This window comes from Aythya marila, assembly GCF_965140915.1.
Source record: "Aythya marila genome assembly, chromosome: 21".
In the NCBI taxonomy this organism is placed as follows: Eukaryota; Metazoa; Chordata; class Aves; order Anseriformes; family Anatidae; genus Aythya; species Aythya marila.
This window is the reverse complement of record NC_139062.1, coordinates 716,426-732,464: the sequence shown is the minus strand read 5'-3', so window position 1 is coordinate 732,464 and position 16,039 is coordinate 716,426. Positions and strand designations below refer to the sequence as shown.

At 46.1% G+C, this 16,039-nt stretch overlaps 2 protein-coding genes across 3 annotated transcripts in view; both read left to right on the top strand.

The window, feature by feature from the left end:
• Positions 1-4,192: 4,192 nt before the first annotated feature.
• HES5 (hes family bHLH transcription factor 5) lies at positions 4,193-5,334 on the top strand (the record flags this gene model as incomplete). Its single annotated transcript, XM_082777218.1, is given in 4 exon segments — positions 4,193-4,303; positions 4,306-4,404; positions 4,531-4,696; positions 4,787-5,334. Coding segments are annotated over 4 exon segments (630 nt in total). The 3' UTR covers positions 5,041-5,334.
• A 1,018-nt stretch (positions 5,335-6,352) lies between these two features.
• The window catches only part of PANK4 (pantothenate kinase 4 (inactive)), a gene marked incomplete at its 3' end in the record, with an annotated part of 21,981 nt that continues 12,294 nt past the window's right edge, over positions 6,353-16,039 (top strand). For both annotated transcript variants that reach the window (XM_082776953.1, XM_082776954.1), the window contains exons 1-7: positions 6,353-6,505; positions 9,052-9,134; positions 9,893-10,101; positions 12,136-12,319; positions 12,802-12,894; positions 14,657-14,810; positions 15,791-15,972. In XM_082776953.1, the coding sequence (XP_082633079.1) occupies positions 6,385-6,505; positions 9,052-9,134; positions 9,893-10,101; positions 12,136-12,319; positions 12,802-12,894; positions 14,657-14,810; positions 15,791-15,972 (1,026 nt within the window). In that variant the 5' untranslated portion in view covers positions 6,353-6,384. The remainder of the gene's footprint in view (positions 6,506-9,051; positions 9,135-9,892; positions 10,102-12,135; positions 12,320-12,801; positions 12,895-14,656; positions 14,811-15,790; positions 15,973-16,039) is intronic.

Here is a 16,039-nt window from a genome sequence, read left to right as displayed (position 1 = left end):
GCTACCTACATATGGCTAAAAGAACACACACTTTGATAGCGATCAAAGATTAAGACAGCATTTCTTCTCCTAAGTTATTTCCCCATAATCTTTTCTTCAGGGATGTCGCTCTCTTCCTCTGACACCCACCTAAGGGTCCCAAACACGCCTTGGAGCTGAGATGCTCCGCCAGGCTTCAGCGGGTTTCTACCCAGCCTGGTGAAGAGTCAGCTTCTGTGCTAATTTTATATCATCCTCCCTTGGTGTTTTCAACCCACCCCAATCCAGAAAACAAACCTGCCATATCCTCTTAAGGGGAGATTTACCAGAGGCTGCCTACGCGGCTCGCACCAGCTGGGCGACCCATGGCAAGGGATTTGATTTGCAGCAGCACAATTCCTCCCTCCTGAGGGCAGTGAGAGCTGCACGCTGGTGAGGAAGACGAGCACCTGTCCAGAAGGATGAGCTTGTCCTCCTCCCACACAGCTACACAGAGACTGGGCAGGGTGAGTGAGCAAACACATTCAGAAGGTAGAAGCAGGAAGAAAAGCCCAAGAAGGGGCTCCTTGAGTCACCCCAGAGCACCTGGACACCAGCAGCCTCACCAAAACAGCGCTCCCCACGGCAACATTCACTCACTTCTCCTTAGAAGAGTTCCCATTTTGTGCGTGGTCAGGACTCTTCACCTTTTGTTTTCCCTTCTCTTCAAACTAAACTAAACCTGCACAAACCATCAGCTCACAATACTATTACCTAATCACAGTAACGTAATTACAGTAAACACAGTAATTTGGATATACGACAATTCTCTCATTCTTTCAAAGACATGCTAATGGCATAGAACTCCACTGGTCAACACTTCCACCTCCCGCCAGAGTGCCTGGGAGAGATGCCCTTGAAAAACTTCACTTCTGGCACATGTTTTTTTTCCCCTGAACGCGATGAAACCAAAAATAGCTGATGTCATCAAGTGGCTGCTTATTTAGGGATCAAACAAACTCAGATCTCCTAGGGTGACTGGATCAGAGTGGATGCACACGTCACTACCTGCACCTGGCCAGTCCTCACCTGGTTTGGGATGCAGCCCTCAGACAGACAGAAAGGGCCAAAAATCCACCTCCTGGGCACATGGAGAACCTCTTCCCCTGCCTCATTATGGCTGCACGGAGCCCTCTGGTTCTTATTTTACCCCCAATGCACAAGCTGCTTGCGTGCTGTTCACCTGCCTGCCAATGCAGCGCAAGGTGGGCTCTTTGTACAGCTCTGCAATCCATCGGGAGCTGCCACCCGTGCTGCAGAGAGATTTGTTCTTTCTAACAAGCTCCTAAATAATTCAGAGGAGATATTTATAGATCTCCGTGTTGCTTGGTGATCTTGAAAAAGTCACTTCACCTTGCTGTGCTTGACTTGTCTTTGCCAATTAGTACAAGCTCCTGAATCCCAGCAACGTTCAAGCTGTTCACCTATGCCTGTGTTTTTAAATTAAGCCTAATTAAGGCAGCAGATTGACAGCAGGCTGGGGCAGTCAGGACTCAGGCAAAGGGTCCCAAAGCCCACAGCACCCTGACCAAGAGCGGTGGCATGGGGCTGCTGCTGTTCTGTGCTCTGCCTTGTTTGAAACACGTGGGGAAAGCAGAAAAGGGAGATCCACACCTACTGTTGGCAGGGCAGGGTGAGGGAGCGAGGGTGAGCTCCTGCTCTGCGGGCAGCGGGGGGATCCCAGCCCCTCCAGGGGTTCAGCACCGCCATACAAGTGCAGCACTTCTCATTTTCGCCTTCCAACGCCGCCTTCCTCCGAGCTCAGGCTCCCCAATTACTTGCGAGCTGAGAGGCAGACCTCCGGTCCCTGCGGTCCCTGCGAAGCCGAGGTTATGTTTACAGTTTATTAATTATTATCACTTCTAATAATTGAATGCAAAGCTGCTTATTGCTACTCCGTCCCCTGGGGTGACGCTCCCCTGCCCCGACACATTCCCACCCTTCGGGAAGATGTTGTTCATTATGCTGATCCCACAGCCTGGGAGGACTCCCCCAACAAAGCCCCTATTAACCTCAGAGTGTGGGCCTGAGTTTCGCGGAGTTTCCCACACTTTCTTCCCCATTTATGACATTCAAAGGGCCCACAAAGGAAGCGTGCCTCACAACAGCCCGCATTAGTGACGCTTTTTGGCTCAGCATTGTGGTGACCAGCAATTCCTGTCCCGATGGACCATCTGGAGGGCTCTTTTCCCAAGGAGCACATTGATCGATCAGTACTCTGCGAGCCCTTTTAGAACTTGGGAATGTTATGCTCTTTGACACTAAATAGGTGTCTTGAGAGGGCTTGTCAGAAAGATTTTAAACCATTTAAGGAAGGGCCAGAAAAAAAAAATAAATAAAAATCGTAATTATTTCTTCAAAAACGCCATCAAAAGCCCTCATGAGACAGGCTGACATCAGTGGAGGAAACGGCCTGGAATAAAAACTCTCTGCAAGCAACAGGGAAAGGAAAACCCTGAGCCAACAAGCAGAAAGCCCAGCCCCAGCTGTACAGAGGGCTGCTTTCCAAAGCCACCTGAGCGCCCAGGAGGGGCTGAAAGGGGCACCTGCCAGGCAGGGCCTGAAAGCTCCCGGCCCTGAGCTCCTCCAAATATTGAGCTCTTACCTTTTGGAAGCTGGGGCTGGTGCCTGACACGCAGCACCCACGAGCACTGCCTGCAGGTTTCTGACCCCTAAACCCTCCAACATCTGCACCAGGTGAGGCCGGGAGACCTCCCTCTCCTCACACCTGATCTCGTGCTGCACCCAGCTCCGTAACAGACAGAGAATTTATGACCCGGAAACATCAGCCGGGAGATACCTTGTCACCACCACATTCCCAGCTCTCAATAATCAAAATAAACTGGAGAAAAGGGAAAAAAAAAAAGGCTCTGGAGGGTGGGAGGCTGGCTCGGGAGGAGCTATGGGCTTGCTGCCCTTCAGCCGACAGCGGGGGGGAGAGAAGCCGGGGGCCGCAGCCCCAGAGGGCCGCCAGGCAGCTCGCCTGGTTCACCATTCACATGGGACGGCGCGAGCCGAGGGCTTCCCGCATTGTCCCGTTCACGGTGTTAAACTGCCAACAAAAGGCGTGTGCCTCCGCGGGGCCTTGCAGAAAGGCAGCGCCTGCTGCGCCAGCTGCCCGCGCCCAGCCAGGGGTAAAGCCTTCCTCGGCGCGGGCTGCGGCAGCCTCCCCGAGCCCAGGGGCTGGAGTAATTTAAAAGCGCTCGTTTCAGAGCTCCTGAGCTGGAAACGGGGTCGAAGCCGTGCTCCCACCGGGCCGGGCCCTTCGCTGCAGGTCCTGCACGAGACCCTGTGCCCCACAGAGGTGCCCCAGCTGCCGGTGATGCTGCCGGGGACACGAGGGCAGAATAAATCAGGGAGGTGATTTTCTGAGCGGGGCTCGTGCTCTGTGTTCAGTGCTGGGTTTTTGCCAAGTGCCACCAATGAAAACTGTGGTCCAGGAAACGTAAAGCGGCTCTAGGCTAGGAAAGGAGAGCAAAAATCACGGTCACAGGAAGCCGGGAAGCTCCAAGGGGCTTTGTGAGCACCAGTTGCTCTCGTTGCTGGGCTTTACTCAGGGGCTCCGAGCCAAGGGAATGGTGAGGTGTTCGCAGAGCGCCATGAAATCAAACAGGACGTGTTGGGGACGGCACGGGCTGCCACGGGAGAGCCCAGCCCGCCCAACAAAAGCAAGGAAGAGCTCTTCACACAGCCTGTGGAGGGGCTTCACTCATTTAGACAAGGGAGAGGGAAATGTTTCAAGCTGGCTGCTTAGAGCAAGTTGTTTTAAGGGTTCTTCCCTTGATTTCAGTCACTTGTTGCCTGAAAATTATCTGGTACTGTATTCATCTAAGCATGGTTTAATGTCAATGAAAGGCTTTAGCCCCTCTAAATCTGCGTCTTTTCCTTTTCAGCTCCTCTTTCGGTCATGGGGACCGAGCATTATCTCTTCCTGGGATCAGTCTTCTGTGCTTAATTTCAGCACGGCCTGGGAAAAGGCAGCACATTGAGACGTCGCCGTCCCCAGCACCGGGCAGAAGCTGGGTTATAATGCCGCCAAACGCTTTCCCACGTCCTTACCCCAGCGCCCTCATGCCAAGCCCTATTGTGTCGCACGCTCCTCAGTCCACCTGCTCCTTTGGGAGCAGGGTATTATCCCCAGGCAATTCACAGTCAATTTACCATGCTGTAATAGATGCTGGCCCTATTGTCCCACCGCATGCCTGGATTGGCTATCGACTGTGGGAAACTCGGAGAAGCTTCGGCCCCAGACATTTGTATGCAGCTACGGCGTATAAATAGAGGAGCTCTCCCTGCCTTCCCCAGTGGCCCTGCAGCCAGCCACTCGCGGTAATGGCACCCAGTGCTCTCTCCCTGGAAATCCTAACACCCAAAGAGAAGAACAGGGTAAGTAGCCGCTCTCTGACCGCGAGGGTTTAATGATGAGAAGGGCTGAACCGCTTCAGCAGCAGGTTATACAGAGATGGAAGGGGGAAGTCTGGTCACTAACCATCCTCCTGTTTTGTGTTACAGCTCAGGAAACCCATCGTAGAGAAGCTGCGCCGCGATCGGATTAACAGCAGCATTGAGCAGCTGAAGCTGCTCCTGGAGAAGGAGTTCCAGAGGCACCAGCCCAACTCCAAGCTGGAGAAAGCCGACATCCTGGAGATGACCGTCAGCTACCTGAAGTACAGCCGAGGTCAGTATGCTCCCTGATCACCTGCCCTTACTTTTTTACAAACCCCCAGCCTGAGTGTGCCTGTCTAACACCTCTCTTCCACTCGTTCAGCTTTTGCAGCATCTGCCAAAAGCCTTCAGCAGGACTATTGCGAAGGGTACGCCTGGTGCCTCAAGGAAGCTCTGCAATTCCTCTCTCTCCATTCGGCAAACACAGAGACCCAGATGAAGCTGATCTGCCATTTCCAGAGGTCACAAGCAGTGCCCAAGGACTCGGGTTCTTCCTCTGCACCCACTTCCAGCCAGCAGCCCTGTGCAAAACAAGCACCAGCGAAACCCTTCTGCAACCTCTGGAGGCCTTGGTAGGCCGAGAGCACGCTTCCCACCTGGCCTGGACGTTGGCTCATTTTCCAGAGGAGACCGTGACTCGCTAGAGAAGTCCCCTGGCTCCTCTCCTATGTGTAGGGAAGAATGTTCTCCTTTTACAGAGCATTACGGTGCTCGGATGCCTCCCTCCCTTCTTCCTGAAGGACTGCAATGATCCCACCACGTGGAGGGAATGTAATTCTGTAGGAATGCAAAACGTAACCCTCCTGCTAGGAGGAGCGGGCCGTTCAGAGAGGAACGCCGCCGGTTCTTAACCTTAGTGAGGTTGCCCGGGTACTTCTGGTCAGAAAGCTGTGCCTCCCGAGACGCTTGGGCTAGAGTTTTCAGGGGTGTCCACCCAGCGGGAGCCTTTCCCTGCCCCCCTGAGACCCCTGAGGTCCACCAGACACCTCTGAAAACCTAGCCCTCGGGGTGCCGTGAGGGGTTCTATGATATTTGTAGACCGTACTAAGCGTGCTCTGGAAATGGTCGAACCATTCCCCAAAGGACGTAGAGGAAATTCCTCGGGATGTCTTGCTCACAAAGCCAGGGTACTGCTTGTGAGGTGCAGGATGTGTACGCCTTTTATAAAGGCAACAGCTCATGTTTATTTCCTTATAGGAAAGGAAGTTACGGCTGTGCTGTCGATTTTGCAATAAATATTTATCCAAGTCTTTTATGAAAGGCAGGTGTACAAATTATATTTAGTTTGGTACCCTACCCCCAGGGCAGGATGTAAATTCAGCACAACCCGCGGATGCTCTGACACACTGTGAGACGCACCAACCGCATAACCCGCGACAGAAACCGCTGTGACCTTCAGAAGTTGCACAAACTTTCACTGGCACGAAAATAAATAAAAAATCTGGCTAAGAACGACTTGCTGGCTTCATTGCGTGGTTTGTGGGGATGGTTTCCCCGCGGTGCCGGGCTGTGGGGGCTGCAGGAGGAGGGACCGGGCTCGGGGAGGGCAGCATCACACTGCCTGGGGCCTCAGCGCCTCACGGCCCTGAGACCAGACCGCCGGGCACGATCACGTTCGGGCGGCAGCCGAAAGGCGCTTTGCGACCCGTGGCCGCCACCAGCCCGACGCGGGGGGTTTCTATTGCAGGCGTGAAGCCCCCGATAGCTCTCGATACGTCCCGATATCGCCCGATAGTCGCCGACAGCGCCGCGGCCCCCTCAGCGAGCCCACTGAGGTGACCCGCGGCCGCCGCCGCGCATGCGCACGCCGCCAGCCGCCTCATGGCATAGTGCACGCGCCCCGCCTCATTGCCATGTAAATCTATGCGCATACATTTGCATACCGAATGAGCCCCCGGCGAGGAGCGGGCTGCGCTCAAAATGGCGGAGCGGGGCGGGCGAGGGAGCGGCGGGCACGGCAGTTTGGACAAGAGCATCACCCTGCCGCCCGACGAGATCTTCCGCAACCTGGAGAACGCCAAGCGCTTCGCCATCGACATCGGTAACCGCGCCGGAGCCGCGGGGGGGCGGGGGGGCCGCAGCAAGGAGGGGGCGGCGGCGGAGGAACGGGCGGCGGCTCTCGCCCCGCTGAGGGGACTCGCCGGGGCCCGGCGGCCCACCGCGGCGCGGGGCTCGCCGGGAAATGCAGTCCCCTGAGGCGCCTCGCCCGGTGTGGAGTGCCGGAGGCGGACTACGGCTCCCGGCAGGCTGCGCGGCTAGGGGGGCGGCGCGGGGCACGGCGGGACTTGAAGTCCCGTCACTTGGCGGCTGCACGGTGCGGGCGGGGAGTGGCACTACGAGTCCCGGCGTGCTGCGCGCGGCCGTTAACGGGCCACGGGGGGGACTCTCTGAGGGACACCCCGGGGCTGCCCTTGGCGGCCGAGGGGAGCCCGGCGGGCTGAGGCGGCGGCCGGGGCCTGCCCTGCCCTGTCCCGCCCCGCTTCCCTTCCCTTCCCCTCGGTGCCTCCGGAGCAGCGGGGACCGCTAACAGGGGCTGCTTCTCCGCACGCCCCGCGGCGGGGCCTGAGGGCTGGCCCCAGGCCCCAGCGCAACGAGGGGGGTGCCCCCTGGGGAGAGCCCGGGCACGCGTTTTGCTTCCATTCCATAAGTTCCAGTCAGTAAAAGGGCGTACAAGCACAGAAAATGAAGTGTTCTGCCGTCATGGCACCATGCGGTCACTCTGCGCCCTTAATCCCCTGGGACCTGCCCTGCTCTGGGTGCTGGGGGCTTGCAGGGGGAAAAACGCACCCTAATATAAGGGCTTTTACCACACAGCAAGCCTCTGCACCCTCAGAAGGAAGCTGTTTGTTTCATGCTAAAATAACAGCTGGAATGGGCACTTTTGAGGGTCAGAGCAGAATTAGAGCTGCAGGATTAGTTACAAAGCCTGGCTGCGTGGCTCAGCTGGTGTTCCGAGTGGATTTAAGTCTTCAAAAACTGATTGAGGAAGGGAAGGACATATAAGCATCACTAGGTGAACATTCACATAGCATTTACCTAGTGATACTAATGTAGGTACAATGGCAATTCATCTATCAGTGCCGTACAAACTATTGTATTTCAAAACAACCATTGCAATTGGTTTGAAGGAAGCTTTTCCTCCTAGCAGAGAAATATGTATATATATATTTATTTTTTCCTTCCCCCCCCTTTTTTTTTCTTTTTTTTTTTTTTTTTTTTTTTGTAAAAAACTCACCTTAATGCAGTAAGCCAGCAGACAAGTTTGGATTTTGTTTACCAGAACCTTTAAAGCATTGGCCAGTGACCTGAAACAAGATCTGAGAGCAGGCAAGCTTTACTGCTTTTGTTGCTATAAGTATCTGCCAGGGATCACTCCGAATTGACCTCACTTGAATTTTGCTGGAGAAAGCCTTTTATTTTCTTACAGGTTGTAAAAAATTCCTTGTTTATTCAGCATTATGGAAGAGTTGAGAGTACTGCTACGTAGGCAAAGCTACGAGCACTAACCAATTATTTTTTCCACTTGCCTAAACTGCATTTCTTGATTTCATTTGTTTGTAAGGCAGAGTGTAGGGCCACTGCATGTAGTCATTATGTTATGATCCAACAGACAGATTTTTACTTACTGTTGGGACTTAAGTTTTAACCCAGAAGCTGCTCATAATTACTTGCTTGGTCTTTCTTACAGCATGTTCTGTGAGATTGCATGGAAAAATTGCCAAGGGGGGGTAACATGCCAAATCTTTGTCAAGAGGCCAGTTATGCATACAGATTTAAATCCAACCACATGCTAGAACTGTAGCACTGAGAAGTACAGACCTTCTGCCTGCCTCATACTCGTGTTCGCAACACGGGTACCAAGTCAGAGCTGACTTTCTGTATTAGAAGTGTGGTTCTGCAGCCCAGGGTACTTTTATTCGGAGTTAAAAATTAATGTTTTCCTCAAACAGCCACAGCAGCTGAGAGTTTTATGAAACATACTGATACCTTAATACAGAAGTGGGTAGCAGACTTCCCCCACTTTTCTGAAGAAATTAATGGCTTCATGACTTTCATGGTCAAATACCTACTTGAGTAAGTTACCACCAGGTACTGTTTTGCCCTAAGAAAAATGACTTAATGACGTTACTCGGTCTGACTTCATACATTACTCAATCACTGCAAATGTACAAATAAAATCCTCTTACAAGCAGCAAATTTGGAGGATTCTAGGAATCTTACTAATAACGTAAGCAAGTAGCATGGATTTGTATAGCATCTTTACCCTCAGTCCTCACTTAGCTATAGAGCAGAAGTTCATGTTTCTTATTTCTGCTCATCTTCAGCAGCCTCCACATCAGGTGGGCACATGCTCATCTTGGGGAGCTTTACCCATAGAGTGCTGCATTTGGAGTTAGCTAAGCAAAATCAGTTTTCCAGTCAAGGGTTCTTTGGGTCACTACAGCAGGCACCTAGCTTAATTATATCTGGCTTTACTAGAGGAGAACTCAGCTAAACAAGAACTCTTAGGCAAAGCATACATAAACATAAGTGAGATTGTTTGCTCTAAGGTGAGGCATTCATCATTACTTGTCATCTTTTTAACAGGTGGTTCATTAACCAAGTTGGCTTATTATTCGACTGTGCAGCACAAAGTGGCAAGAGTGAGATCCTTTGATCATTCTGGAAAGGTGAGAACTGCATCATCACTCAATTGCATTTGATAGACTCATAAGAAGGGTACTGCCAGGACTGGAAGTGAAGTACTAGGCTGGCTTTTCATAGTACGATAGAAATCTTACCTGAAATTGCTATGTTTTCTGAAATACACGATCTAGTTTCTACTGACAGAGTTCACAATATCCTTAAGCATTCGTACAGCAGCTCAGAGTCTGGCTTTGGTTAAAAACCTTTTAGCGTATTTCACAGGAAACCAACCCTTAGCATGGGTTTGGTGGTTACTTTTGCTTTGCAAGTTTAATCTAGCTCTAGGTACAAATTCATGTGATTGTACATTCATCGTACATGTTATTTGCTGAAATTGCAAGGCTTCAATGTTGTACAGCACATACATGAGCAAACTCAGTTATGTTCATTGTTTTCACCATAGACACGTGTGGATGGTGCAGTTAATGTTTCAAATAGTTATTTTCTAGACCAATTAGTATGACACTTGTGAAAAAACAAGTAAATATAACAGTTTCATGCTTCAATTTCATGCGTGTCTAATACATGCAAGAAAACTGATTATATTCCCAGCTTAAATAATACTAAGATGTGTTTAAATTGTATTCCTTTTCAAAAGTAGTTTGTGACATTATGTTTAGCAGAATTAACAAGGTTATAATGCCTAGGAAGCACAAGTATTGATGTTTTGTAATTCAGCATATATCCTTGTTTCTTCAGGAAGGATTTTGAATAATCTGTAAGAAATTGCTTTCTTTTAAAGGACATAGAAAATGAACCTTTGTATGAAATATCAGTTCAAGAGGAGATTACAGCTCGACTTCACTTCATTAAGTTTGAGAACACTTACATTGAGACTTGTCTAGATTTCATCAAAGACCATCTTGTCAATACAGAGACTAAAGTCATCAAAGCTACAGGTGGCGGCGCCTATAAATTCAAAGATCTTATTGAAAAGAAGCTGGGGTTGAAGTAAGTGAAACTGTTTAAATTTAGTTATGGGAATGCGTTTCTTTGAAGTGTGTTTTAGTAGACTAACTCTCCCTTTTGCCCTTAAAAGCCTTTTACATAGCAAAACTGAGGCAGGAGAATTTGTGCATGTGTCTTGGTCAGATCAGACTGAACATAAGTTGCAGAAAGATACTGTATCATGAGCTGACACAGCAGGAGTCCGGTAACAGAGCCACCAGGAAGGAACCCAGGGGCTAGGAGAAAGGCAGTAACAAGGAAGAAAGCATGGTATTATCACAGCTTTTTGTATAAAGGATTTGGCTTGCACCCATTCCATTTTTAAACCTAAACTACTCTGTATTGTAATTACAGTGATTTTTTTTTTTTGTTTTACTCTTCACCTCACAACTAGCAGCATTTCAGTGGTGGTATCCTAGATGACAGTAGCATGCTTTTGAACTCTTAGTCAACACCCAACTACACAAAACCTACAGTAACATATAAAGTACAATAACATTTGAACTACAGCAAGTCGGTAGTGAGCTTGTTAGTAACAATTTTAATTGAGAGCTTTTGAGAGCTGTTAATTTAATTGAGAGCTGTTACTCTGAGTTATGTTTTTTTAATTATGAGTCAGTATTTCAGATCTAAAGGTGAAATCTACAAAAGGCAGACAGTATTATTAAAAGCCAAAGTATTGTTGGCAAATGCTTTTTATTCTGTGTGTACCTAATAGCTACAGTTGCCTGGTTCTCAGGTTACGAAGCTTCTAACATTTTTCCTTGCATGCCCAGAAGTAAATAATTGAGGCAATATAGTAATTTACTGCATAGGTCATGCCTAAACTTCATGCAGCATAGCCTTGTAGGAGACAGAATGGTAGTTTCCTGAATTTACAGCCTCATAAGTTTACCATTCAAAAACTTTATCAAAAGCCATATGCTAAAAAAAGCCACTGTAAATATAGATAAACATATCGTTCATTTACACCAACATAAAACATTACCTGCTGCTACTGGGGAAGAACTTCAGAGCAGCTCTCATACAGCATATTCCTCAGTTTCTGAAGTACTCCATTCATCTCCTTTTATATTGCTTTTTCAATATCTTTCTTTTCTGATAGGTAGGATTCTATTAACTTTTTTTTTTTCAAACCAGCCTTATTGGCTGTTACTAAGTACCAGTTAATCAAGACTAGATTGAAGTCCCCCCTCTTTTCTTGAGCTATGGGGCATGTGTTGATTTTTTTTTTATGGGCAAAACCATACTTGATTGGTCCGTAGAAGCGGCTTCTCTTTCCTGACAAACTGAAAGTATTCTGTATTAATTGAGATGTATGTTTGTGCTTTGCTTATGTGCTTTCCAAAAAAAGGGCTTATGATATTTCCTTTTGGAAATTCAGCATACATCAGCAACAATACACAATACAGAAGTTCACAAAAGTCACTTTTCTAAGTTACGTATCATGTTCCTAGTGCTCTTGTTCAGGATATGTATGGATGTGAAGCCCATTATTCCTGTGAAGTCTCTCTTCTTGTGTTTGGTAATGCCAGCAGTAAGCTCCTTGCAGTCGTTACAATCTGTTGTAAATGAGTGCTGAAATGTTGAGGTGGCCTTTTGTCCTTTTTTTTTTGCAGCAGAAGAGCAAAAGAATATTATGCTGGGTTAGAAAATTGGTTTGTTCCATTAATTGCCAATAAGTTTCTGACCTACTTTATTGCATGGGTGCACACAGAGTTGTGTGAGCACTGGCACACTAGAGAGGCAATAGAACCAAACAGACAGGAACAGACTTATTTTTACTGACAGCATGATTAATGTAAGATCAAAGTTACTGGGTAACTGCAGTCCAGTGTTGGACTGTGTTCTGTCACTGAAGTTGAATGTCAGTACATATGCGGATCTTGGTTTTGTGGTTTAAGAGATCTGGGCTTTTGCCATATGGTGTGGGTTAGTATCTCCTACGTGTAAAGTCTTAAAAATTAATGTAAAGGATACTTGCTTATCAGTAGGGCTGTGAAGGTTATTATAAGGTTTTCTCTCTTTCCCCTTCAGAGTAGATAAGGAAGACGTAATGACCTGCCTCATTAAAGGATGCAACTTTGTGCTAAGGAACATACCCCATGAAGTGTTTGCATACCAGAAGGATTCAGATACAGAATTCCGATTTCAGACAAATCACCCAAATATTTTTCCTTATTTACTGGTGAATATTGGCTCTGGGGTTTCTATAGTGAAGGTGAGTGGTTGCTAAAACGTTTTGTTGTAGAATTTGACAGACATAATCTGAAACATTACTATTTTAAATTTGTAGTTGTTTCTTCTTGGGTAATACAAAGTTTAGAAGGAAAACATACATATTTTTTTTAATTTTCTTACATAGTTATGAATGTTTTCCCATTCACTATTGCAGGATCTTTTTAAATAAAATTCAACTTGGTGTTTAGAGAAGTTGTTATATTAACTGACAGGACAAAGGCTGTCAGATCAGAACTAATTTTGTCTTTCAATACACTGCTTGGGGGGACTAAATAAATGTAAATAAAACATCTATAAGTAGGATTTTTGGTCTAGAATTAAATATAAAGATTTCAAATACTACTTGTGTTGTAGGTGTGTGAGAATTCCAATTCTCAAAAACCCCACATGCTCACATATTTTACAGTGTGTTTGTAGCTATAATATGATTTTCTGGACAAATCTGCCTTGTTTTATTGACAGGTAGAAACAGAAGACAAATTTGAATGGATAGGAGGGAGCTCAATTGGAGGTGGAACCTTCTGGGGTCTTGGAGCACTGCTCACAAAAACAAAGGTATCAGAGAAACGGTTTTCAGGGGTATGGGATGATAAAAAATGTGCTAAGAGGTGGAATGCTAAAACTTTAAATAAGGAGAAATAATGATTTTAAGTGATATTTATGTAGGAAACTAGAAACGCAACATCAGTGCACAAGAAAATGAAGAAAAATATCTCTCGTGGGGCGTTACATTCTATTCAGAGAGCTGCTGGCCTTGTACAGACAGAACAGGCAGTTCTGCAGCGCTCAGGGTGATTTTAATACCTCTCCTTTAGGTGCATGTGGTCCTAAACTGTCAGAAAAAGGCTGAGTCCTTGACTTGTGTTTGCGTTTTCTGTGCTTCTGATGTATAAAGGGAAGCTTTAAATGCAAAAAGTATTAGTAGAACAAAGGCAAAAATGTTAAGATGCTCAGCAGTGGCAAAATAATGATCCTGCTTGAGTCAAGGAGTTGGTCAACAAGGACGAGTAATGGCTATAAGGCAAAGAATAGCCTGCTAATTTTCTGTACTCTTTTTCAAAATGAAATGCCTGCATAGTACCTGGAATAGTATCCACAGAATCAAGAGAGAGAACTCCTAATTATTGCAAAATATCTGGAGGTAGGTAGGAGGAGTTACACCTCTCTTACATTACACTTTACGCTTCCAAGGGTTCAACACTTCAATCCCAGGTTGGTCATCTGCCAGAATAAGGCCTGATCTAGTACTACTCTGCCTAACTCAGCTCTTAAATCATGCTGTTTTTTCCTGTCTCAGAGATCCGTGTGACTTAAATATGCGCTCCTAAATGTCACCAATGTAGAAAAAGCTAGAGTTACATATGCACCAAATAAGAAAATGTCAAAGGGAAGACCCATACTTACAATACTTTTGTCTGATGCATTTAAAAACAAGTCTTAGAATATGACAATGTCGGCTCCTAACTTTTTTTTATAATTTTGTAGAAATGGAAATTAGCATTAACAGATCTATAAATATTAATTATTGGGATAATGCAGATTTTGTGCAAGTTTAACTTCAGGGACATTAATGCATTTCTTCACTTGTAAAGACAGACAACTGTTTTTAAGCCTTTTTTTTTATATGCCTCACGAAGACATAATTCCACTTGCTGTTAGCTACTGTGTTCCTGACTTCATTTGGAGATAAGAGATATATGAGGGTTCTGACTTTCATATGCTCTAATCTGGAGGAGATTAAAGGTGCTAGACTAAGAGAACTTTTTGATAATTTACTTGCCAAAATATTATAAAATCCAATCCTTTTGGTGATGGTGGATAAAGTCCTTTTTATTTATGCCTGTACAACCTATGGTCAATTCCTTACTCAATGGAGTTGCACAGAGAGCAGAATTTGGCAAATTTTGCTTTATTTCATACTGCTCAAGTTTTGTATGGCATAATTCTGCCAGAGATTTTTCAGTTCTCCAGAATACTGCAAGACAGACAAAGTGATTAATTGTGCACTCTACTTCTGCTTTTATGGGGAACTTCAACTAATTATTTGTAGATAACAGAATCACAGAATGATTGATGTTGGAAGGGGCCCAACTTAAGATCGGTCTGTTTGATAAGATGTGGGCTTGGGATAAATCCTTGTTACTAGAAAAGCTTTCTCTTTTACTGACAGGGTTGGTTCCAAGCCAAAGCCCCTGTTTCGGTTTGTTCTTTTTATTTTATTTTATTTTTGTCAGTAAGGATGCTGCAGAACTCAGTTTGTGGGTAAGGTTCTCTGGCTGTCCCAAAAACCTAGAGTAACTCTGCTTCTCATCCTCAGAAATTTGATGAATTGCTGCAGCTCGCTTCAAAAGGACAGCACACAAATGTAGACATGTTGGTGAAAGATGTGTATGGAGGCGCCTGCCAGACCCTGGGGCTAAGTGGAAATCTGATAGCTAGCAGCTTCGGGAAATCTACTACAGCAGATAAAGGTATCAGTATAGACAAGATCTTCCCAAGATTTGCTCTACAATTAATAGTTTACATTGCCTGTCAGCATGGATTTGCTACTTGTACAAGCTTCCTCTGAATGCTTGTCAGGATGGAAAAACAGTTGCCAATTCCATCAACATAAATGTACGCTGCCTTATCCATTTCCCTGTGTTATGTGTGTGGGCTGAGGGGGGCACTGAACGCTGCCTGAGTCGCTCCAGTTATTTAGAGTTGCTCTTTGAAGCTAATGAGGAGAAGAAATTCAACCATGTCCTCCAGCACTTGGGAATCTGATGTTCGTAATGTTCTCCAGGCAAGTAGAGCTGGAAAATAACTACCAGTGCTTTTTATGATCTTGCCTGGGTGTATTTTGCCTGCACAATACTTTATTGATTAGAGATACCATCCAGTACTGCCTTGCAAATAGGCATTCAGTTTTTCAGTTTGGGATTCCATAAGCCTAGGCAAACAACAAAAATAACTGTCTAGTTAGCCCAGTGTTAATTTTTTTATGTGAAAAATACAATTGGCTGTGTTGGTCCAGAAAAAGACCTGTGGCGGTGATTTACTCTTAACTTGCGACTTTCTTTGCAGTGTTCTAATAAAATGCTTGCAGCACATCACATGTTGAGATGGATGGATGAACCATTATCCATGTTTCCTAGAGAAGAATCGGAGTTCCTGCCGTTTACTATTGACCTTTCAAGCAGACTTCTTTCAAGCAATATTTCACAGCAGCTCAGTGCTTTTCCACAGTGTTTTCAGTCAAATACATGCTGCTTGTTGTTTGAAATACTTTGTTAATAACAAGATTTTGGGTCAGGGGGTAACACCTTTATTCTACACACACAGACTGGTGAAACAAAGGGATTTTTTTTCTCTAGCTGCAGGTTCTTTGTTAAAAAAAAAAAAAACTATATGATTCCTTTGAGCATTCTTCAGCTGTGTTTAATTTTTCTTGCTATTTTCTTCTTTTAAGAGTTTTCCAAAGAAGATATGGCAAAAAGCTTACTACACATGATCAGCAATGACATTGGTCAACTTGCCTGCCTCTATGCTAAACTCCATAATTTAGATAAAATATATTTTGGAGGATTCTTTATTCGGGGTCACCCAGTTACCATGCGCACAATAACCTACAGTATCAACTTCTTCTCAAAGGTAACGAAAACAGAGATTCTCCTAATAGCAAATTCATGTGCCTAGGTATCTTCTTCTAGGAGGTTGG